Source organism: Oncorhynchus masou, chromosome 32, assembly GCF_036934945.1.
Source record: "Oncorhynchus masou masou isolate Uvic2021 chromosome 32, UVic_Omas_1.1, whole genome shotgun sequence".
Lineage (NCBI taxonomy): Eukaryota > Metazoa > Chordata > Actinopteri > Salmoniformes > Salmonidae > Oncorhynchus > Oncorhynchus masou.
In genome coordinates, this window is record NC_088243.1 from 57,052,644 (window position 1) to 57,078,134 (window position 25,491).

General features: G+C 43.7%; 2 protein-coding genes across 13 annotated transcripts in view; both read right to left on the bottom strand.

Annotated features, from left to right (window-relative positions):
* The window catches only part of LOC135526278 (protocadherin alpha-C2-like), a 33,613-nt gene extending 9,262 nt beyond the window's left edge, over nt 1-24,351 (bottom strand). For 2 of the 12 annotated variants that reach the window (XM_064954511.1, XM_064954516.1), the window contains exon 1: nt 21,811-24,351. In XM_064954511.1, coding sequence (XP_064810583.1) covers nt 21,811-24,234 — 2,424 coding nt within the window. In that variant the 5' untranslated portion in view covers nt 24,235-24,351. Of the gene's footprint in view, nt 1-307; nt 2,854-3,819; nt 6,387-6,811; nt 9,234-9,686; nt 12,284-15,780; nt 18,192-18,801; nt 21,385-21,810 lie in introns of those variants that run through there. The other 10 variants (XM_064954515.1, XM_064954522.1, XM_064954512.1 and 7 more) reach the window with 6 other exon arrangements.
* On the bottom strand, nt 12,570-15,141 carry LOC135526858 (protocadherin alpha-C2-like). The gene has a single exon (XM_064955529.1). It carries the CDS (start codon nt 15,015-15,017, stop codon nt 12,570-12,572), a length of 2,448 nt encoding a protein of 815 aa, XP_064811601.1. The 5' UTR covers nt 15,018-15,141.
* Nucleotides 24,352-25,491: the final 1,140 nt, after the last annotated feature.

Here is a 25,491-nt window from a genome sequence, read left to right on the forward strand (position 1 = left end):
GACCCAAATGACCTCAAGTGTCTTGAACTGGCATTGTGATGATCTTAGTCAAGGGGCAAGCTACTGACTGTATTTGAGGAGATGTTAATTAAAGGTGAGCAAAGGCTGGTGTGCTATTTTCATCTGTTTGGGTCACAATTAGGCCTACGCATACCTCTGAAGAACACAACGTATAGAGACACATATAAATAGGACGATAACCCACAAAGGTATTGAGACAGCTGCTCGAGGTCGTCCTCTGATTGTTGCTGGTGGATTTGATGTAAGCGTTTGTTTTCCTGGAAGTGGAGGTGTAGGTCATTCTTACCTGCAGAGTAGAGGCCGCTGAGTCGCTGGTCTCTGTCAGGCCCGTGCTCCTTGGTAGACTGGACACAATGTATCTGGAACCTGCCTTTGGCACAGGCTGTCTGACTACCAGCTTTCCTTTCCTTGTCTCCGCTAGAAACAGACTGTACCAGTAGGCATCATTGGAGACCAGGGTGGAATCCGCAATGGTCGAATTCCTCTCGCTGATCACGCTGTTCCTACTTGGAGGGGCCGCTTTGCTGGGCATTGGTTTCTGACACTTCAACACACAGGTGACCAATATGGTGATCAATAACAGGAAGGACACTGAGCCCAGGCCAATCACCAAATATAGGTTTAAATCAGAAAATATGTCATATTCTAGAGGCACCTCCGTCATGTCAGAGTAGGCTTTAACGGCAGTCTCCACTGTTGAGAGCTTTATGGTAACTGTAGCAGAGAGAGCAGGATCCCCGTTGTCCTTGGCGATGACAACCAGCCGTTGATGACGCGGATCTCTGTAACTGAACATTCTCATAGTACGTATCTCTCCGTTGTATTGGTCCAGACTGAATAGAGTGGCGTCGGTAACCTGTAGAAACTGGTATGTAATCCGAGAGTTCTGGACCGAGTCCGTGTCTATGGCTATCACCTTGGAGACCAGGCATCCTTTATCGGTGGATCTGGGGATCTTCTCCTCCACCACGGAGCCGTGCGCGCGCCACGGAGACACTATGACCGGGGTGTTGTCGTTTTGGTCCACAATAATGATGTGGACAGTCACGTTACTGTTGAGCGGAGGAACACCAGAGTCTCTGGCCTCAATGTGGAAAAGGAACTCCTTCTCTATCTCATAGTCAAACGTCTTTAGTGCGTAAAGATTACCGTTCTCCGGATTGATGGAGAACAGCATGGACATGGAGGTGTTCACTATCTCCTTCTCTATGATGAAATAAACTAGATACTGGTTTTCATGGAGGTCTGGATCAAACGCAGTGAGGGAACTTAGCAAGGCCCCAGGTGCGTTATTCTCCATAACGGGTATAGTGTAGAACGACTGGGGAAACTGTGGAACGTTGTCGTTAACATCTAGTAGTTCTAAAGTCATCGTTTCGTTGTCAGACAGCGTAGGGGAACCCCTGTCTGTTACCGTAAAAGTTATTTCATATTCTGGAACCTTCTCACGGTCCAGAGGTTGTGAAACTACTAACTCATAATAATTATCAGAAGACTCTCTCAGTGCAAAAGGTAATGTATCAGCAATACGAATATCAACTATCCCATTGTCACCTGAATCTTTATCGCTGACACTAACCACTGCTATCACACTGTCTACTGGAATATCCTCCTTGACAGGGCTTTGAAACGATTTAATTGATATCTCAGGGTGATTGTCATTCATATCTGTGACCAAAATAGTTAATTTACTCTGCCCTGTCAATGAATTAGGCCCCTTATCAGTTGCTATGACTTCCATGTCATAAATCCTGAAATCTTCATAATTAATCATTTCTTTGACTCTGATTTCACCATTTTTGGTATTCAAACTAAACGTTTGTTGGGTTTTATCTGATGTATAAAGACTATATGAATATACTATTTCCGAATTGGTTCCCTCATCTAAGTCTGTTGCATTCAATTTAACCACAAGGCTCCCAATTGGAGAGTTTTCCATCACATTAATGTTGTAGCTTTCTTTATCAAATTGAGGGGCGTTGTCATTCGTGTCTATAACGCGAACAATGATGTTGGCTGTACCGGAGCGCGTGGGGACTCCACCATCGACAGCGGTGAGTATTAGATTATGAACCGCCTGTTCCTCTCGGTTTAAAACCTTTTTAAGAATCAAATCAGCAAACTTTGACCCGTCTCTTCCGGTCTGAATCTCTATACTGAAATGCTCACTCTCGCTTAAGTGATACGTATTGATAGAGTTTGCACCAAAATCTGGGTCTACTGCATTGGTTAGCGAGAATCGTTCTCCTGCAGCGGTGGATTCAGATATATCCAGGTGCATGGTGTCCCGGCGAAACTGGGGAGAGTTGTCATTTATGTCCATTATTTCAACTTCAATATTAAAAAGTCTAATTGGGTTTTCGATGGTAACATCCATTTTGAGGAAACAAGAGGATGTCTTAACGTTGCATAAGTATTCTCTGTCAATCTTCTCCGCTATTAGTAGCTCCCCTGTGTCTTTGTTTATCTCCAGATACCTCTTATTGGCGATAACATCCAACCGTATTTTACGTTGAGCCATGATTTTAGCATCCAAACCCAAATCAGCAGCTAAATTCGCAACAACGGAGCCTTCCTCGATCTCTTCGGGAATGGAATAGTGAGTAACCGCAGATGCCGTGTTCAAGACGGCAGAGAGAAGAAGAAAGACCGCGACATACCTTCTCCGAGGCTCTCCACTAATATGCACCTCCATTGTTGGGATGTGCCTCGTACTGCACGTTACGTTGGTGGCGAATTTGTGTCAAGAAAATTAGATATGTAACCTTTTGAAGATATAGACCAAAACGACCTTCTCAAAAGCAGATGAATGTCAGCACCCGCGAGCAGTCCATACAGAATACGCATAGCCTTTATCGCTATGGTGAACTGTCATGGCTCCCATTCCATCACAGAAGAGTGCGTTTCATTGACGAGCAGCGACCCTGTGCGCATTTTAGCAGCCCTTGCAACGTTGGATTTAATACATGTTTATTGCACACTTTTTGGTGATATTATTTATGTGACGAAAAAAGACGACACACAACAATATTGCTGGAATGTGAGGTAAAGAATACATGATGAACATTGCTTTATTTAGGCCTATTGTTGGGTAATTGTGATTCCATCTGGTAACAATACTAGCCGTTGTGGACAGAAATATGAGTTATCTGTTCGAGGTGAATTGATTGTTCAATGGTAAACGAATGGGATGTGCAAGTAAAATGGTTGTTGTTATTGTGAACACTTTCAAATGATGGTAGAACTTCAGCCAACGTGTTTATCAATTTTACGCATGGCAACTGCACATCACGTTAAAACCAGTAGAGTCCGAGTAGAGCAGGACCGCGGGACGGATTTGTCCAGTGGTTTTATTTGGCCCCCAAAGTGTTCTGAGCATAAGACTGTAACAACACCAGGAAATCAGCTCGAAGAGATTTTAATTTAAGAAATCTGTTACCAAGACTTCCCACGCGTAATAGAGAGAAACGTGGTGGTATACAAATGTAGGTAAAGTTTGAAAGTATTGTTTTAGTGAAACATAATATCTGTTTGGGCTTCTTCTAGTCAATTTGCAATCTACAAATGATCTGCAGTTATGTTCCGTTCCCACGAACATGCGCTCAATAACAAAGTTGGTCCATGACTGAATCAAGTTGACGATCACTGGGGTAAGAGGCTCAAAGCAGCGACTCGGGGTAGAAGCTACTGGACACGATGTATCTGGAGCCCGACTTTCGAACAGGCTGTCTGACAACAGCTTTCCTTTCCTAGTCTCCGCTAGAAACAGACTGTACCAGTAGGCATCGTATTTCTTACCTGCAGAGTAGAGGCCGCTGAGTCGCTGGTCTCTGTCAATCCCGTGCTCCTTGGTAGACTGGACACAATGTATCTGGAACCCGCCTTTGGCACAGGCTGTCTGACTACCAGCTTTCCTTTCCTCGTCTCCGCTAGAAACAGACTGTACCAGTAGGCATCGTTAGAGACCAGGGTGGAGTCCGCGATGGTCGAGTTCCTGTCACTGATCACGCTGTTCCTACTTGGAGGGGCCGCTTTACTTGGCATTGGTTTCTGACACTTCAGCACACAGGTGACCAATATGGTGATCAATAACAGAAAGGACACCGAGCCCAGGCCGATCACCAAATACAGGTTTATATCTGAAAATATGTCATATTCTAGCGGCACTTCAGTCATGTCAGAGTAGGCCTTAACGGCAGTCTCCACTGTTGAGAGCTTTATGGTAACTGTAGCAGAGAGAGCAGGTTCCCCGTTGTCCTTGGCGATGACAACCAGCCGTTGATGACGCGGATCTCTGTAACTGAACATTCTCATAGTACGTATCTCTCCGTTGTATTGGTCCAGACTGAATAGAGTGGCGTCAGTAACCTGTAGAAACTGGTATGTAATCCGAGAGTTCTGGACCGAGTCCGTGTCTATGGCTATCACCTTGGAGACCAGGGATCCTTTATCGGTGGATCTGGGGATTTTCTCCTCCACCACGGAGCCGTGCGCGCGCCACGGAGACACTATGACCGGTGGGTTGTCGTTCTGGTCCACAATAATGATGTGGACAGTCACGTTACTGCTGAGCGGAGGAACACCAGAGTCTCTGGCCTCAATATGGAAAATGAACTCCTTCTCTATCTCACAGTCAAACGTCTTTAGTGCGTAAAGATTACCGTTCTCCGGATTGATGGAGAACAGCATGGACATGGAGGTGTTCACTATCTCCTTCTCTATGATGAAATAAACTAGATACTGGTTTTCATGGAGGTCTGGATCAAACGCAGTGAGGGAACTTAGCAAGGCCCCAGGTGCGTTATTCTCCATAACGGGTATAGTGTAGAACGACTGGGGGAACTGTGGAACGTTGTCGTTTACGTCTAGTAGTTCTAAAGTCATCGTTTCGTTGTCAGATAGCGGAGGGGATCCCCTATCTGTTACCGTAAAAGTGATTTCATATTCAGGGACCTTCTCACGATCCAGAGGTTGTGAAACTACTAATTCGTAATAGTTATCAGAAGACTCTCTTAGTGCAAATGGCAATTGATCAGCAATATGGAGGTCAACTATACCATTTTCACCTGAATCTTTATCGCTGACACTAACAATTGCTATCACAGTGTCTATGGCTACATTTTCCTTTATAGGACTTTGAAACGATTTTATGGACATTTCTGGGTGATTGTCATTCATATCTGTAACTAAAATAGTTAATTTACACTGACTTGACAAGGAATTGGGTCCCTTGTCCATTGCTATGACTTCCATATCATAAATCCTGAAATCTTCATAATTAATCATTTCTTTGACTCTGATTTCACCACTATTAGAATTCAAACTGAAAATTGCTTGCGTTTTCTCTGATGTATAAAGGCTATATGAGTATATTATTTCCGAATTTGTTCCCTCATCTAAGTCAGTTGCATTCAATTCAATCACAAGGTTTCCAATTGGGGCGTTTTCCATCACATTGATGGTGTAGCTTTCTTTATCAAATTGAGGGGCGTTGTCATTCGTATCGAGAACGCGAACAATTATGTTGGCTGTGCCTGTGCGCGCGGGGACTCCGCCATCTACAGCGGTGAGTATTAGGTTATGGACCGCCTGCTCCTCTCGGTCTAAAGCATTTTTTAGAACCAAATCAGCAAACTTTGACCCGTCTCTCCCGGTTTGAATCTCAATACTAAAATGCTCTTCATCACTTAAGTGATACGACTTTACAGAGTTTGTACCGAAATCTGGGTCAACTGCATTGTTTAACGAGAATCGTTCACCTGCCGGGGTGGATTCTGATATATCCAGGTGCATGGTGTCTCTGCGAAAATGGGGCACGTTGTCATTTATGTCCATTATTTCCACTTCAATATTAAACATTCGTATTGGTTCTTCAATCGAAACATCCATTTTGAGGAAACAAGATGGATTTTTGCTGTTGCATAGGTATTCTCTGTCAATCTTCTCCGCGATGAATAGCTCTCCCGTCTCTTTGTTTATCTCCAGATACCTCTTATTGGCGATAACATCCAACCGTACTTTACGCTTAACTAAGGTTTTCGCATCAAGACCCAAATCAGCAGCCAAATTAGCAACAATAGAGCCTTCCTCCATTTCTTCGGGTATAGAATAGTGAGTAACCGCACATGCTGTGTTCATGGCGGTAGAGAAAATAAGAAATACCGAGACGTACCTTCTCCAGTGCTGTGCACTGATGTGCGTCTCCATTATTGTATTGCTTATCTCTGTGCGTAATGCAACACAACGAAAATATTAAGTTGTGTTGAATTTACGTCAAGAAAACGAGACGACCTTGTAACGTTTTGAAGATGGACAAAAAATGATATCGAAGGAATCGAAATTCAGGACCGGAAAATGTCCACACACAATAGGCACTGCGTCTATCACGATGACGAACTGTCATGGCGACGATTACATCACAGAATAGTGCGTTTTATTGGTGAACAGTGACACTTTGCGCATTTTGCCAGCCTATGCAGCTCTGGAATTGCAAACATTGCAAACGTTTAGGTTGTATTATTAGTGCGTTTAAACTTGAAGTATTCTGCGAGAACAGTTGCAACGGGACAACAGTGACTTTTCAACTTGTGAATTGAATGATTTGGTTGCATATAAGTACATTGAATGTGGAGCTGGAACTGTTGATTGCAAAAAAATGTGCAATCAACACGTGGTCGAACTTGAGTCAACCTATTCATCAATTTTACGCACGATAATTGTGCACTGAAGAAAACAACTCTATCAAATATATTGCTATTTATATTAAAGAATGGGTGTAGGTCATTCTTACCTGCAGAGTAGAGGCCGCTGAGTCGCTGGTCTCTGTCAGGCCAGTGCTCCTTGGTAGACTGGACACAATGTATCTGGAACCTGCCTTTGGCACAGGCTGTCTGACTACCAGCTTTCCTTTCCTTGTCTCCGCTAGAAACAGACTGTACCAGTAGGCATCGTTGGAGACCAGGGTGGAATCTGCGATGGTCGAATTCCTCTCGCTGATCACGCTGTTCCTACTGGGAGGAGCCGCATTACTGGGCTTTGGTTTCTGACACTTCAGCACACAGGTGACCAATATTGTGATCAATAACAGAAAGGACACTGAGCCCAGGCCGATCACCAAATAGAGGTTTAAGTCTGAAAATATGTCATATTCTAGAGGCACTTCAGTCATGTCAGAGTAGGCTTTAACGGCAGTCTCCACTGTTGAGAGCTTTATGGTAACTGTAGCAGAGAGAGCAGGGTCCCCGTTGTCCTTGGCGATGACAACCAGCCGTTGATGACGCGGATCTCTGTAACTGAACATTCTCATAGTACGTATCTCTCCGTTGTATTGATCCAGACTGAATAAGGTGGCGTCAGTAACCTGTAGAAACTGGTATGTAATCCGAGAGTTCTGGACCGAGTCCGTGTCTATGGCTATCACCTTGGAGACCAGGGATCCTTTATCGGTGGATCTGGGGATCTTCTCCTCCACCACGGAGCCGTGCGCGCGCCACGGAGACACTATGACCGGGGGGTTGTCGTTCTGGTCCACAATAATGATGTGGACAGTCACGTTACTGCTGAGCGGAGGAACACCAGAGTCTCTGGCCTCAATGTGGAAAAGGAACTCCTTCTCTATCTCGTAGTCAAACGTCTTTAGTGCGTAAAGATTACCGTTCTCCGGATTGATGGAGAACAGCATGGACATGGAGGTGTTCACTATCTCCTTCTCTATGATGAAATAAACTAGATACTGGTTTTCATGGAGGTCTGGATCAAACGCAGTGAGGGAACTTAGCAAGGCCCCAGGTGCGTTATTCTCCATAACGGGGATAGTGTAGAACGACTGGGGGAACTGTGGAACGTTATCGTTTACGTCTAGTAGTTCTAAAGTCATAGTTTCGTTGTCAGATAGTGGTGGGAAACCCCTATCTGTTACCGTAAAAGTTATGTCATATTCTGGGACCTTCTCACGATCCAGAGGTTGTGAAACTACCAGCTCATAATAGTTATCAGAAGACTCTCGAAGCGCAAAAGGTAATTGATCCGCAATGTGAATATTGACGATTCCATTTTCACCTGAATCTTTATCGCTGACACTCACAACTGCTATCACAGTGTCTATGGCTACATTTTCCTTTATAGGACTTTGAAACGATTTTATAGACATTTCTGGATGATTGTCATTCATATCTGTAACTAAAATGGTTAATTTACACTGACTTGACAAGGAATTCGGTCCTTTATCTGTTGCTATGACTTCCATGTCATAAATCCTGAAATCTTCATAATTTATCATTTCTTTTACCGTTATTTCTCCATTGTTAGCGTTTAAACTGAAAGTGCCTTGCGTTTTCTCCGATGTATACAAACTATATGAATATGTTATTTCCGAATTGGTGCCCTCATCTAAGTCTGTTGCATTCAATTGAACAACAAGACTTCCAATTGGAGAGTTTTCCATTATATCGATGTTGTACGTGTCTGTATTAAACTTAGGGGCGTTGTCATTTGTATCCAGAACCCGAACAATGATGTTGGCTGTTCCGGAGCGCGCGGGGACTCCGCCATCTACAGCGGTGAGTATTAGATTATGAACCGCCTGCTCCTCTCGGTCTAAAGCCTTTTTCAGTATCAAATCAGCAAATTTTGCTCCATCTCTACCAGTCTGTATTTCGATATTGAAATGTTCACTCTCACTTAGGTGGTAGGTTTTAACAGTGTTGCTACCAACGTCCGGGTCCACTGCATTGTTCAGAGAGAATCGCTCACCCACGGGAGTAGATTCTGATATATCCAAATCCATTGTGTCCCGTCGAAAATGTGGCGCGTTGTCGTTTATATCCATGATTTCTAATTCTATATTGAACATCCTTATTGGATTTTCAATTGTTGCATCCATTTTAAGAAAACATGATGTTGCTGTCTTAGTTGGACAAAGAGATTCCCTGTCCAACCTTTCGACGATATACAGCTCGCCAGTCTCTTTGTTAACGTCCAGATATTTTTTGCTGGCAATAACATCCAAGCGCATCTTGCGTTTACTGAGACTGTTCATGTTCAGCCCCAAATCAGAGGCCAGATTAGCAATAACGGAGCCTTCCTCCATTTCCTCCGGAACAGAATAGTGAGTAACCGCATACACCGTGTTCAGGGCGGCAGAGAAAAGAAGAAAGACCGAGACGTACCTTTTACAGGGCTGAACGATGCGATGTTCAGCCATCGTTTGACTGTTTTCCGCAATGCAACAAAATGGGACCTTTTTGAATATGAGAAGACGAGACGATGACAATTCCGGCGTTGTAACGCAATGCAATTTAAATTATCATTTGTCAAAGACGGATTCAGGACCAGGGAGCTGTTCACGTGAAATTGCCTTACTGTCTTGCTCGCGACGAACTGTCATGGCGACTGTTACATCACAGAATAGTGGGTTTTATTGGTGAGCAGCGACGCTTTGCGCATTTTACCAGACCACCTTACAATTGGAAATATGGTCACCTTTCTGGTGAGACTAACTGTTGGATTAAGGAAATACATATGTCCAAATATGTTTTTTTTTTAAATACAACTTTTATTAATTATCTGTATATATTTGTGCCCTGGTTTTACGCACGGGACTACAGCAACTGTATATATAGCATAGCATTGAAGTGTGTTGTAATAAATTAAGAGTATACTCTTACTTGCAAAGTAGAGGCCGCTGAGTCGCTGGTCTCTGTCAATCCCGTGCTCCTTGGTAGACTGGACACGATGTATCTGGAGCCCGCCTTTGGCACAGGCTGTCTGACTACTAGCTTTCCTTTCCTCGTCTCCGCTAGAAACAGACTGTACCAGTAGGCATCATTGGAGACCAGGGTGGAATCCGCAATGGTCGAATTCCTCTCGCTGATCACGCTGTTCCTACTTGCAGGGGCCGCTTTACTTGGTATTGGTTTCTGACACTTCAGCACACAGGTGACCAATATGGTGATCAATAACAAAAAGGACACAGAGCCCAGGCCAATCACCAAATACAGGTTTAAATCTGAAAATATGTCATATTCTAGAGGCACTTCCGTCATGTCAGAGTAGGCTTTAACGGCAGTCTCCACTGTTGAGAGCTTTATGGTAACTGTAGCAGAGAGAGCAGGGTCCCCGTTGTCCTTGGCGATGACAACCAGCCGTTGATGACGCGGATCTCTGTAACTGAACATTCTCATAGTCCGGATTTCTCCGTTGTATTGGTCCAGACTGAATAAGGTGGCGTCAGTAACCTGTAGAAACTGGTATGTAATCCGAGAGTTCTGGACCGAGTCCGTGTCTATGGCTATCACCTTGGAGACCAGGGATCCTTTATCGGTGGATCTGGGGATCTTCTCCTCCACCACGGAGCCGTGCGCGCGCCACGGAGACACTATGACCGGGGTATTGTCGTTCTGGTCCACAATAATGATGTGGACAGTCACGTTACTGCTGAGCGGAGGAACACCAGAGTCTCTGGCCTCAATGTGGAAAAGGAACTCCTTCTCTATCTCATAGTCAAACGTCTTTAGTGCGTAAAGATTACCGTTCTCCGGATTGATGGAGAACAGCATGGACATGGAGGTGTTCACTATCTCCTTCTCTATGATGAAATAAACTAGATACTGGTTTTCATGGAGGTCTGGATCAAACGCAGTGAGGGAACTTAGCAAGGCCCCAGGTGCGTTATTCTCCATAACGGGTATAGTGTAGAACGACTGGGGGAACTGTGGAACGTTGTCGTTTACGTCTAGTAGTTCTAAAGTCATCGTTTCGTTGTCAGATAGCGGAGGGGAACCCCTGTCTGTTACCGTAAAAGTGATTTCATATTCAGGGACCTTCTCACGATCCAGAGGCTCTGAAACTACCAACTCGTAATAGTTATCAGAAGACTCTCTTAGAGCAAATGGCAATTGATCAGCAATGTGAATATCGACTTTTCCATTGTCACCTGAATCTTTATCGCTGACACTGACTACTGCTATCACCGTGTCTACTGCTATGTCCTCCTTGACTGGACTTTGAAATGATTTGATGGATATTTCAGGATGATTATCATTCATATCTGTGACTAGAATAGTTAACTTACACTGTCCTGATAAGGAATTGGTCCCCTTGTCGGTTGCTATGACTTCCATATCATAGATTCTAAAATCTTCATAATTAATCATTTCTTTTACTCTGATTTCTCCGTTAGTTGGGTTCAAACTGAATGTTCCTTGAGCCTTTTCTGATGTATACAAACTAAATGAATAGACAATGTCCGAATTAGTACCATCATCTATATCAGTTGCGTTCAAGTTAACTACAAGACTTCCAAATGGATAGTTCTCCATTATGTTTATATTGTAATTATCCTTTTCAAATTGAGGGGCGTTGTCATTCGTGTCCAGCACGCGAACAATGATGTTGGCTGTTCCGGAGCGCGCGGGGACTCCGCCATCTACAGCGGTGAGTATTAGATTATGAACCGCCTGCTCCTCTCGGTCTAAAGTCTTTTTCAAAATTAGATCAGCAAACTTTGACCCGTCTCTCCCAGTCTGAACTTCAATATTAAAATGCTCACTTTCACTGAGATAGTATGTTTTAACTGAGTTTGTACCGACATCAGAATCCACTGCATTGTTTAAGGAAAATCTTTCCCCAGTTGGCGTGGATTCAGATATGTCCAGATGTATGGAATCTCGTCGAAAGTTCGGTGCATTGTCATTGATATCCATTATTTCCAATTCGATGTTGAATATTCGTATTGGGTTTTCGATTGTTGCATCCAATTTCAGAAAACAAGTCGTGGCTGTTTTAGAAGCGCAGAGATATTCTCGATCTATCTTCTCAACAATGTACAGTTCGCCCGTTTCTTTGTTCACATCCAAATATTTCTTATTGGCAATGATGTCTAACCGCATCTTCCGTCTACTCAGTGTTTTCACGTCCAGTCCCAAATCAGCGGCTAGATTAGCAACAACAGAGCCTTCCTCCATTTCTTCCGGGATAGAATAATGGGTAACGGCAGACAACGTGTTCATAGTCGCAAATAATAAAATAAAAACCGACACGTACCTTTTCCAGGGCTGAAGGACACAATGTGCCTCCATCGTTTGATTGTTTTGATCCGTGAGTGAAGCACTATAGAAAACGATACCTTTTGATGGTGGTATGAAAAGCCAAACGTGTCGACCGTTGTACCGACATGTATTTTAGATCATCCTTTTCACAGCGAAGGATACAGGACCAAGGAGACGTCCACAAATTGCATTGCTTTCTTCACTGTAACGAACTGTCATGGCGACTGTTACATAACAGAAGAGTTCGTTTTACTGGTGAACAGCGACACTTCGCGCATTTTACCAGCATTCACACCATTGAATTTAAACCGGGGAGGAAAGTTTCATTGATTAAAATAGGTATAATAGAAACAATAGTTCTAAATGTTTTTGTTGTTTTTCGTTGTCATACTTGTTTGTTCACAACCCATAAATGTATGCTTATATGCATGAACGTTTCACCCTACATTGACTACTTTTACGCACAGACACCCAGCACTTGTTTATCAAAGGGATTAAGGGTCATTTGGTTAAATCAAATGGTGAGTTTTGTCTTACCTGCAGAGTAGAGGCCGCTGAGTCGCTGGTCTCTGTCAGGCCAGTGCTCCTTGGTAGACTGGACACAATGTATCTGGAACCTGCCTTTGGCACAGGCTGTCTGACTACCAGCTTTCCTTTCCTTGTCTCCGCTAGAAACAGACTGTACCAGTAAGCATCGTTGGAGACCAGGGTGGAATCTGCGATGGTCGAATTCCTCTCGCTGATCACGCTGTTCCTACTTGGAGGGGCCGCTTTGCTGAGCTTTGGTTTCTGACATTTCAGCACACAGGTGACCAATATGGTGATCAATAACAAAAAGGACACTGAGCCCAGGCCGATCACCAAATATACGTTTAAGTCTGAAAATATGTCATATTCTAGAGGCACTTCTGTCATGTCAGAGTAGGCTTTAACGGCAGTCTCCACTGTTGAGAGCTTTATGGTAACTGTAGCAGAGAGAGCAGGGTCCCCGTTGTCCTTGGCGATGACAACCAGCCGTTGATGACGCGGATCTCTGTAACTGAACATTCTCATAGTACGTATCTCTCCGTTGTATTGGTCCAGACTGAATAAGGTGGCGTCCGTAACCTGTAGAAACTGGTATGTAATCCGAGAGTTCTGGACCGAGTCCGTGTCTATGGCTATCACCTTGGAGACCAGGGATCCTTTATCGGTGGATCTGGGGATCTTCTCCTCCACCACGGAGCCGTGCGCGCGCCACGGAGACACTATGACCGGGGTGTTGTCGTTCTGGTCCACAATAATGATGTGGACAGTCACGTTACTTCTGAGCGGAGGAACACCAGAGTCTCTGGCCTCAATGTGGAAAATGAACTCCTTCTCTATCTCATAGTCAAACGTCTTTAGTGCGTAAAGATTACCGTTCTCCGGATTGATGGAGAACAGCATGGACATGGAGGTGTTCACTATCTCCTTCTCTATGATGAAATAAACTAGATACTGGTTTTCATGGAGGTCTGGATCAAACGCAGTGAGGGAACTTAGCAAGGCCCCAGGTGCGTTATTCTCCATAACGGGTATAGTGTAGAACGACTGGGGAAACTGTGGAACGTTGTCGTTTACGTCTAGTAGTTCTAAAGTCATAGTTTCGTTGTCAGATAGCGGAGGGGAACCCCTGTCTTTTACCGTAAAAGTGATTTCATATTCAGGGACCTTCTCACGATCCAGAGGTTGTGAAACTACTAATTCGTAATAGTTATTAGAAGACTCTCTCAGCGCAAAAGGTAATTTATCAGATATACGAATATCAACTATCCCATTGTCACCTGAATCTTTATCGCTGACACTGACTACTGCTATCACCGTGTCTACTGCTATGTCCTCCTTGACTGGACTTTGAAATGATTTGATGGATATTTCAGGATGATTATCATTCATATCTGTGACTAGAATGGTTAATTTACACTGACCTGTTAAGGAATTGGGTCCCTTATCTGTTGCTATGACTTCCATGTCGTAGATCCTGAAATCTTCGTAATTGATCATTTCCTTGACCGTGATCTCACCGTTGTTAGTGTTTAAATCGAACGTTAGTTGTGTTTTCTCTGATGTATACAGGCTATAAGAATATAATATTTCCGAATTGGTGCCCTCATCTAAGTCTGTCGCATTCAATTTAACAACAAGATTTCCAATTGGAGAGTTTTCCATTATATCGATTTTGTAGTTGTCTTTGTCAAACTTAGGGGCGTTGTCGTTTGTATCAAGCACACGAACAGTAATGCTGGCTGTCCCGGAACGCGTGGGTACCCCGCCATCTACAGCGGTGAGTATTAGATTATGAACCGCCTGCTGCTCTCGATCTAAAGCCTTTGTCAGGATCAAATCAGCAAACTTTGATCCATCTCTTCCGGTCTGAATTTCTATATTGAAATGGTCACTGTCACTTAGATGGTAGGTTTTCACTGAATTAGCCCCAACATCAAGGTCAACTGCATTATTGACAGAGAACCTTTCACCGGCCTGCGTTGCTTCAGAAATATCTAAGTTTATGGTGTCCCTTCGAAAATTTGGTGCATTATCATTGATGTCCATTATCTCTAATTCGATATAAAATATCCGCTGTGGGTTTTCGACAATAGCCTCCATTTTTAGAAAACAAGATGTAGATGTCTTAGCAGTGCAAATTAATTCTCTGTCAATCCTCTCTGCGATATACAGCTGCCCCGTTTCTTTGTTCACATCCAGATATTTCTTATTCGCTATGACATCCAATCGAATCCTCCTTTTACTCAGCGTTTTTACATCCAGACCCAAATCAGCAGCTAAATTAGCAACATCGGAACCTTCTTCCATTTCCTCGGGAATAGAATAGTGAGTGACGGCAGACGCAGTGTTCAGGACGGCAATAAAAAGAAGAAAGACCGAGCCGTACCTTCCCCAGTGTTGTGCGCTGATATGCGCCTCCATTGTTATATTTGTAGACTCTGGTTACTACGCAGTCAGGTAAAAATAAAACAACGTGAGCCAGCTGAAGACAATATGTAAAAATAATACTTTAGAACTCCGTTGGCGTTTTAGAAGGAGCAGGGAATAAAAATGTCCTTTCTGAAGGTATTTTGCAACGGGAGCTGTCCACTGGGTTTTGAAGGCTACACCGCCTTCATTATGACGTACTGTTACGGCGACCATTGCATCACAAGCGAGTCTGTTTTGCTAGCTGGTCAACAGCGACGCTTTGTGCATGTAACAAGCTTGGAGACATTTCTCTTCGCATTTAGGCGGACTATACTTGAAAAATATAACTAAAACCAGACACAAGCATCCAAACGGCTGTAGCACCATTAGCTGCAAGGTTTTAATCGACGTAAATAATGAAAAACGAATAGGGTAGCCCATATGTGATTTATTTGTCTTTACCCAGCTCTAACCACTTCCAGTAGATTACGCGCTGTCCATTCATTATCAGAACGGTGAAGTGGTTTCACCCAATATATTTATATGTTAAAAGTTGTTGAAGACCTTATCTGTTGTTGATTGAGTGTCATGTTTTGACATTGAGTGTCTTCCATTGCATTTTAAAGTACGCACTGAGAGATTAACATTTACGCGCGAGGCGAACGTATAAAGACTCAAACACGCTCGAGGCGAACGCATACAGACTCAAACACGGTCAGTAGGCTACAGTTAAAACAACATTTTGCAGATTTGAAATGAAGAGTTTTATTCTTACCTGCAGTGTAGAGGCTGCTGAGTCACTGGTCTCTGTCAGGCCAGTGCTCCTTGGTAGACTGGACACGATGTATCTGGAACCCGCCTTTGGCACAGGCTGTCTGACTACCAGCTTTCCTTTCCTCGTCTCCGCTAGAAACAGACTGTACCAGTAGGCATCGTTGGAGACCAGGGTGGAATCCGCGATAGTCGAATTCCTCTCACTGATCACGCTGTTCCTACTTGGAGGAGCCGCTTTACTTGGTATTGGTTTCTGACACTTCAGCACACAGGTGACCAATATGGTGATCAATAACAGGAAGGACACTGAGCCCAGGCCGATCACCAAATACAGGTTTAAATCTGAAAATATGTCATATTCTAGAGGCACTTCAGTCATGTCAGAGTAGGCTTTAACGGCAGTCTCCACTGTTGAGAGCTTTATGGTAACTGTAGCAGAGAGAGCAGGGTCCCCGTTGTCCTTGGCGATGACAACCAGCCGTTGATGACGCGGATCTCTGTAACTGAACATTCTCATAGTCCGGATTTCTCCGTTGTATTGGTCCAGACTGAATAAGGTGGCGTCAGTAACCTGTAGAAACTGGTATGTAATCCGAGAGTTCTGGACCGAGTCCGTGTCTATGGCTATCACCTTGGAGACCAGGGATCCTTTATCGGTGGATCTGGGGATCTTCTCCTCCACCACGGAGCCGTGCGCGCGCCACGGAGATACTATGACCGGGGTATTGTCGTTCTGGTCCACAATAATGATGTGGACAGTCACGTTACTGTTGAGCGGAGGAACACCAGAGTCTCTGGCCTCAATGTGGAAAAGGAACTCCTTCTCTATCTCATAGTCAAACGTCTTTAGTGCGTAAAGATTACCGTTCTCCGGATTGATGGAGAACAGCATGGACATGGAGGTGTTCACTATCTCCTTCTCTATGATGAAATAAACTAGATACTGGTTTTCATGGAGGTCTGGATCAAACGCAGTGAGGGAACTTAGCAAGGCCCCAGGTGCGTTATTCTCCATAACGGGTATAGTGTAGAACGACTGGGGGAACTTTGGAACGTTATCGTTAACATCTAGTAGTTCTAAAGTCATCGTTTCGTTGTCAGACAGCGTAGGGGAACCCCTGTCTGTTACCGTAAACGTGATTTCATATTCTGGGACCTTCTCACGATCCAGAGGTTGTGAAACTACCAACTCATAATAGTTATCAGAAGACTCTCTTAGTGCAAATGGCAATTGATCAGCAATGTGAATATCGACTTTTCCATTTTCTCCTGAATCTTTATCGCTGACACTAACCACTGCTATCACCGTGTCTACTGCGATAACCTCCTTGACTGGACTTTGAAAGGATTTGATCGATAATTCGGGATGATTATCATTCATATCTGTCACTAAGATAGTCAGTTTGCAATGTCCAGATAAAAAATGTGTTCCTTTGTCCGTTGCTATAACTTCCATATCATATATCCTAAAATCTTCATAATTTATCATGTCCTTTACTGTTATTTCACCAGTGTTAGGGTTTAAACTGAACGTTTCTTGCGTTTTCTCTGATGTATAAAGACTATATGAATATACTATTTCCGCATTTGAGCCCTCGTCCAAATCAGTTGCATTCAGTTTCACTACTAAACGTCCAATTGGAGAATTCTCCATTATATCTATGTTGTAGCTGTCCTTATCAAATTTAGGGGCGTTGTCATTGGTATCCAGGACACGGACAATGATATTCGCTGTGCCTGTGCGTGAAGGGACTCCTCCATCTACAGCAGTGAGTATTAGATTATGAACCGACTGCTCCTCTCTGTCTAAAGCCTTTTTCAGAATCAAATCAGTAAATTTAGACCCGTCTCTTCCGGTCTGTATTTCTATATTGAAGTGCTCACTTTCACTCAGATAGTATGTTTTAATTGAATTCGTACCAATATCTGGGTCCACTGCATTGTTCAATGAGAACCTTTCGCCCGCAGGAGTAGACTCCGCTATATCCAAATGCATTGTGTCTCTTCGAAAATGAGGCGCATTGTCGTTAATGTCCAGTATTTCCAATTCAATGTTGAACATTCTTACTGGATTTTCAATAGTTGCATCCAATTTGAGAAAGCATGTTGTTTTTGATATGCAAAGATATTCTCTGTCAATTTTTTCAACAATGTACAGCTCTCCTGTTTCTTTGTTCACATCCAAGTATTTCTTATTGGCAATCACGTCTAACCGCATTTTTCGTCTACTTAGTTCCAGCACGTCTAGTCCCAGATCAGCAGCTAAATTGGCGACAACAGAGCCTTCCTTTAATTCCTCCGGAATAGAATAGTGAGTAACCGCATACACCGTGTTCAGGGCGGAAGAGAAAAGAAGAAAGACCGAGACGTACCTTCCCCAGTGCTCTGCGCTTCTGTGCGCCTCCATTGTTATATTTTGGTGTCCTGGTTAGTGAACAGTCAGGTCAAACACAACAAGAACCAGGATAATACAAATATTTACAAGAGAATAGCTCAACTCCTTTGGCGTTTATGTCGAGCCGAGCAGAAAAATGTCCCTTTTTAATGGTTTCAGCACCGGGAGCTGTCCATTGCGTTGGTACACTGCCTTAATAACTATGACGAATTGTCATGGCGATTATTGCATCACAAGCGAGTGTGTTCAGCTGGTGAACAGCGACGCATTGTGCATATAACAAGCTTGCACATCTGTTCTCCCTTCTACTTTGTTGGACTATGTCTGGATATTATATATCCAGTAATTCTAGATAGATGTATGCAAATGTGTGAAGCATAATTACCTAAAAGACCAAGGTAGTCGATATGTGATCCCCGTTTTTTGCCAGACATTTCTATTGTAAAACTTGTTATAGACCAACATGATGTTGATTAGTTGTTTTTTCAAGAGCCAACAAGTGTTTTCTCTTAAATATCAACACACGTATAGACATTCACGCACTACGTGATTAGGTGAAGAGTCATACATGGACAACAGACCACAGTAAAATAGTTTTCTGATCAGAAATTAAGAGTTTATTCGTACCTGCAGAGTAGAGGCTGCTGAGTCACTGGTCTCTGTCAGGCCAGTGCTCCTTGGTAGACTGGACACGATGTATCTGGAACCCGCCTTTGGCACAGGCTGTCTGACTACCAGCTTTCCTTTCCTCGTCTCCGCTAGAAACAGACTGTACCAGTAGGCATCGTTGGAGACCAGGGTGGAATCTGCGATGGTCGAATTCCTCTCGCTGATCACGCTGTTCCTACTTGGAGGGGCCGCTTTGCTGGGCATTGGTTTCTGACACTTCAGCACACAGGTGACCAATATGGTGATCAATAACAGAAAGGACACGGAGCCCAGGCCGATCACCAAATACAGGTTTAAATCTGAAAATATGTCATATTCTAGCGGCACTTCAGTCATGTCAGAGTAGGCTTTAACGGCAGTCTCCACTGTTGAGAGCTTTATGGTAACTGTAGCAGAGAGAGCAGGATCCCCGTTGTCCTTGGCGATGACAACCAGCCGTTGATGACGCGGATCTCTGTAACTGAACATTCTCATAGTCCGGATTTCTCCGTTGTATTGGTCCAGACTGAATAAGGTGGCGTCAGTAACCTGTAGAAACTGGTATGTAATCCGAGAGTTCTGGACCGAGTCCGTGTCTATGGCTATCACCTTGGAGACCAGGGATCCTTTATCGGTGGATCTGGGTATCTTCTCCTCCACCACGGAGCCGTGCGCGCGCCACGGAGACACTATGACCGGGGTGTTGTCGTTCTGGTCCACAATAATGATGTGGACAGTCACGTTACTGCTGAGCGGAGGAACACCAGAGTCTCTGGCCTCAATGTGGAAAAGGAACTCCTTCTCTATCTCATAGTCAAACGTCTTTAGTGCGTAAAGATTACCGTTCTCCGGATTGATGGAGAACAGCATGGACATGGAGGTGTTCACTATCTCCTTCTCTATGATGAAATAAACTAGATACTGGTTTTCATGGAGGTCTGGATCAAACGCAGTGAGGGAACTTAGCAAGGCCCCAGGTGCGTTATTCTCCATAACGGGTATAGTGTAGAACGACTGGGAAAACTGAGGAACGTTGTCGTTTACGTCTAGTAGTTCTAAAGTCATAGTTTCGTTGTCAGATAGCGGAGGGGAACCCCTGTCTGTCACCGTAAAAGTGATTTCATATTCAGGGACCTTCTCACGATCCAGAGGCTCTGAAACTACCAACTCGTAATAGTTATCAGAAGACTCTCTCAGCGCAAAAGGTAATTTATCAGCTATACGAATATCAACTATCCCATTGTCACCTGAATCTTTATCGCTGACACTGACTACTGCTATCACCGTGTCTACTGCTATGTACTCCTTGACTGGACTTTGAAATGATTTGATTGATATTTCGGGATGATTATCATTCATATCCGTAACTAAAATGGTTAATTTACACTGACCTGTCAATGAATTGGACCCCTTATCTGTTGCTATGACTTCCATATCATAGATCCTGAAATCCTCATAATTGATCATTTCCTTTACCGTGATCTCACCGTTGTTAGGGTTTAAATTGAACATTTGTTGTGTTTTCTCTGATGTGTACAGGCTATAAGAATATAATATTTCCGAATTGGTGCCCTCATCTAAGTCTGTTGCATTCAATTTAACAACAAGGCTTCCAATAGGGGAGTTTTCCATTATATCGATTTTGTAGTTGTCTTTGTCAAATTTAGGGGCGTTGTCGTTCGTATCTAAAACGCGAACAACTATACTGGCTGTACCAGAGCGCGCAGGGACTCCACCGTCTTCAGCGGTGAGTATTAGATTATGAACCGCCTGCTGCTCTCGGTCTAATACCCTTTTCAGTATCAAATCAGCGAATTTTGACCCGTCTCTTCCTGTCTGAATTTCGATGGTAAAGTGCTCATTTTCGCTCAATAGGTATGTTTTCACTGAGTTTGAACCAACGTCAGGATCCACTGCATTGTTAACAGAAAATCGTTCACCACCCTGTGTTGCTTCTGAAATATCCAAGTTAATGGTGTCCCTTCGGAAATGGGGGGCGTTATCATTGATGTCCATTATCTCTATTTCGATATAAAAGATCCGTTGTGGATTTTCAATAATAGCTTCCATTTTAAGAAAACAGGATGTCTTAGCAGGGCAAAGATATTCCCTGTCCATCTTCTCTACAATGTACAGCTCCCCCGTTTCTTTGTTCACATCCAGATATTTTTTATTCGAGATAATGTCTAACCGCATCTTACGTCCACTCAATGTTTTCACATCCAAACCTAAATCAACTGCAAGATTAGCCACAACGGAGCTCTCCTCCATTTCTTCAGGAATAGAATAGTGAGTAACGGCATATGCCGTGTTCAGGGCGGCAGAGAAAATAAAGAAGACCGAGACGTACCTTCTCCAGTGCTGTGCGCTGATACGTGCCTCCATTGTTATCTTTGTGAGCTTTGTTGACAAAGCAGTCAGGTCAAACAAAATGTGATACAACTGAATAAGATCTTTAAAACAGCATAGCACAATTCCTTTGGTGTTTAAGGGCGATCAAGGCAGAATAATCTCCTTTTTGACGGATTCAGCACTGGGAGCTGTCCACCACGTTTGTACACTGTCTTCTTTATGACGAAATGTCATGGCGACGATTGCGTCGCAAAATAGTGTGTTTAGCTGGTAAACAGCGACACTTTGTGCACAAAACAAGGTTGTACATCTGACTAAAACAACATACAAGGACGCAAAAGTGTGGAGCATTGTTGCCTGAAAGATTGTGATGGACCTTAAGAATAGAGCAAGACCAAGGTAGCCTTTATGTGATTTTTTTGATTTTGCCACATGTATTTATCTTTTAGAGGTTTTCGTAGACCTTTGGTATAGAGATTGAGTATTATTTTCCAAGCACTGAAGTGTCTTCCATTTAATAATAAAATACATGTATAGACGTTTACGCACAAGGTGAATTTGTAAAGAGTCATACACGGACAAAAGACTACATTACAACAGCTGTTTAAATATCTGAAATTAAGAGTTTAGTATTACCTGCAGTGTAGAGGCCGCTGAGTCGCTGGTCTCTGTCAGGCCCGTGCTCCTTGGTAGACTGGACACAATGTATCTGGAACCCGCCTTTGGCACAGGCTGTCTGACTACCAGCTTTCCTTTCCTTGTCTCCGCTAGAAACAGACTGTACCAGTAGGCATCGTTGGAGACCAGGGTGGAATCCGCGATAGTCGAATTCCTCTCGCTGATCACGCTGTTCCTACTGGGAGGGGCCGCTTTACTTGGCATTGGTTTCTGACACTTCAGCACACAGGTGACCAATATGGTGATCAATAACAGAAAGGACACGGAGCCCAGGCCGATCACCAAATACAGGTTTAAATCTGAAAATATGTCATATTCTAGCGGCACTTCAGTCATGTCAGAGTAGGCTTTAACGGCAGTCTCCACTGTTGAGAGCTTTATGGTAACTGTAGCAGAGAGAGCAGGATCCCCGTTGTCCTTGGCGATGACAACCAGCCGTTGATGACGCGGATCTCTGTAACTGAACATTCTCATAGTCCGGATTTCTCCGTTGTATTGGTCCAGACTGAATAAGGTGGCGTCAGTAACCTGTAGAAACTGGTATGTAATCCGAGAGTTCTGGACCGAGTCCGTGTCTATGGCTATCACCTTGGAGACCAGGGATCCTTTATCGGTGGATCTGGGAATCTTATCCTCCACCACGGAGCCGTGCGCGCGCCACGGAGAGACTATGACCGGGGTGTTGTCGTTTTGGTCCACAATAATGATGTGGACAGTCACGTTACTGCTGAGCGGAGGAACACCAGAGTCTCTGGCCTCAATGTGGAAAAGGAACTCCTTCTCTATCTCATAGTCAAACGTCTTTAGTGCGTAAAGATTACCGTTCTCCGGATTGATGGAGAACAGCATGGACATGGAGGTGTTCACTATCTCCTTCTCTATGATGAAATAAACTAGATACTGGTTTTCATGGAGGTCTGGATCAAACGCAGTGAGGGAACTTAGCAAGGCCCCGGGTGCGTTATTCTCTATAACGGGTATAGTGTAGAACGACTGAGGGAAGAGTGGCCCGTTATCATTGACATCCAATAGATGTAAAGTTATCGTTTCATTATCAGACAAGGGGGGCGTTCCTCCATCGGTCACAACGAGTGTGATGTCATATTCTGGCACTTGCTCACGGTCTAATGGCTCTGAGACTTTGAGCTCATAAAGGACGTCAGAGGACTTGTTCAAAACAAATGGCAGGTTATGGTTTATAGATAGGCTGACTCTGCCATTGTCACCTGTGTCCCTATCGCTTATCCCTACGATAGCTATGACTGTCCCCACGGAAATATTCTCATTAACTGTGCTCTTATAAGATTTAACGGTGATATCGGGATAGTTGTCGTTCATATCTGTAACGCGCACTACAACTTTACACTGCCCCAATAGGGGATGCTGTCCTTTGTCCTTAGCCTCAAAATGCATCTCGTAAAACTTCATGTCTTCATAATCAATAGTGCCCTTCACTGTTATCTCTCCTGTGTTTGGATTTAGTGCAAAGACGTCTTGTGTTTTCTCTGATGTGTAAAGTGTGAATGAATACTTGATTTCTGCATTTGGGCCCTCATCTAAATCTGTGGCGTTAAGTTTCATTACTAGCGTTCCAATCGGGGAGTTCTCTGTCATATTAACGGAATAAACCGGGTGGTCGAATCGAGGGGCGTTGTCGTTGGTATCTAGCACCCTAACAATGATATTAGCTGTACCAGAGCGCGCAGGGACCCCGCCATCTACAGCGGTCAATATTAGATGATGAACGGCGTGCTCCTCTCGATCTAAAGCCTTTGTCAAAACCATGTCAACGTATTTAGTACCATCACTCCCAGTCTGAATTTCGATTGTGAAATGTTCGCTTTCACTGAGTTTGTACATTTTTACAGTGTTTATGCCACCATCTGGGTCCACGGCATTTGGCAAGGAGAATCTCTCACCTGGGGTAGCCGATTCTGAAACATCAAGCTCTACCCTGTCTCTACGAAAATGAGGAGCATTATCATTGATATCTTTGATTTCTAACTCGATATTGAAAATGCGCAAGGGACTTTCAATGATAACGTCTAGTTTAACAAAACATGTTGTTGCGGTTTTCGATGGGCAGAGGTATTCTCTGTCCATCTTTTCAACAATGTAGAGCTCCCCTGTCTTTTTGTTAACATCCAGATATTTATTGCTTTCTTGGAACATTTCAAGTTTTACCTCGCGATGAGCCAGAACTCCAACCTCCAGACCCAAATCTGCGGCTAAATTGGCCACGACGGACCCCCTCTCCATCTCCTCGGGTATGGAGTACCGAGTCACGGACAAAGTGCTGCTCCATAACGTACAAAAAACAAAGACAGCCGAGAAACACCTTTTTTCCCGATGCATTCCGAACGTTGAATTCCAGCCAGACATAGACTCCTTATACACTCGGATGCTATCAATGAGTGTACAAAAATCCTGTGTAGCAGCCAGTTGTTCAGAGAATCATCGTTGTTTTAAAATAAAGAGGCATGTTTGTTGAAGCTGAAAGGTCTGTTCTGCAGCAGGGCTGGACGAGAATGTCCTGGCTCCCTCTGAACAGAACTGAGACATTTACTGGTGAACAGTGACACCGCGTGGTTAACGCAGGAGGAGAGTCAGGCTGGGAGAGAGGCCACACTGGGTGATGGGATTCTGCTAAGTATGCTATTGATATTCACATTGCTAAGTATGAAGGGCATGTACACACATGGGCTAGCAGTGAATCAAATGTAACGCCAAGTCCACCTATTAGAATTCTCTGACCTCTACTCAATGATTATGACATCACCCGCGAAAAATATGAATAAAATACAGTTTTGCTGTCTAGTGACCTAACTTGACACAACAATCGACCGTTGGCAGGGATTTCAGCACCTCGCCAGTGGACAGCGCCTGAATATCACGCTAACCAAGCGTGTTTATTAATTTCAATCTAAACATTTAGAAGGCCAAATATAGCAGGCCTGAATGGTTGAAAAACAGTAAAATTACTAACAGTTTATTTTAACATAGAATTATTGAATAGTTTTGACTGTAATGTTGTGTATGCAGCTGTCTCTTACCTTCCTAACTGCCTCTGTATACCCTATGAAAGTCCCGCCGAATTCCTGGTGTAAATCCCATACTGTTTTTGAATAGGCTTTTAGTTTACATAATCAAATTCATGAAGACGTGTTCATCTAAGATATTTGTCAAATTAAATTAGTATTCGTGGATTAATTTATTTCTACCCGATGCCTTTGATGAAGGTTTTTGATTGCAAAAAAAAATCGTAATAGAAAACCTTCATAAAAAGGCATAAGGTATATTAATCCGCGAATAAGAATATAATTGCAGATTCTCTGGACCCCTGCAAGGTTGGTGTTCGTCGTCGTCTTCGTCGTCGTCCCGTCCCGTCCCCCCCGCCCCCCACCTTAATAAATAAAATCGAATGTGACAGCCAGACATCCACTCACAAAGTAGAGACCATAACGATCGCTGTCCATGGTGCTAAAACCATGTCTATGCGGCTGCTTGCCTACCGAATCGACGATAGGCTTTCTTTGATACCAGGTTGTATATATCTTTGCTTCTGCTAATTGTATACATTTTTAGTGGTAGGTCTATTTGGTCGTAATTGTCTCATGTTAAGCCTAACATTTCACGAAG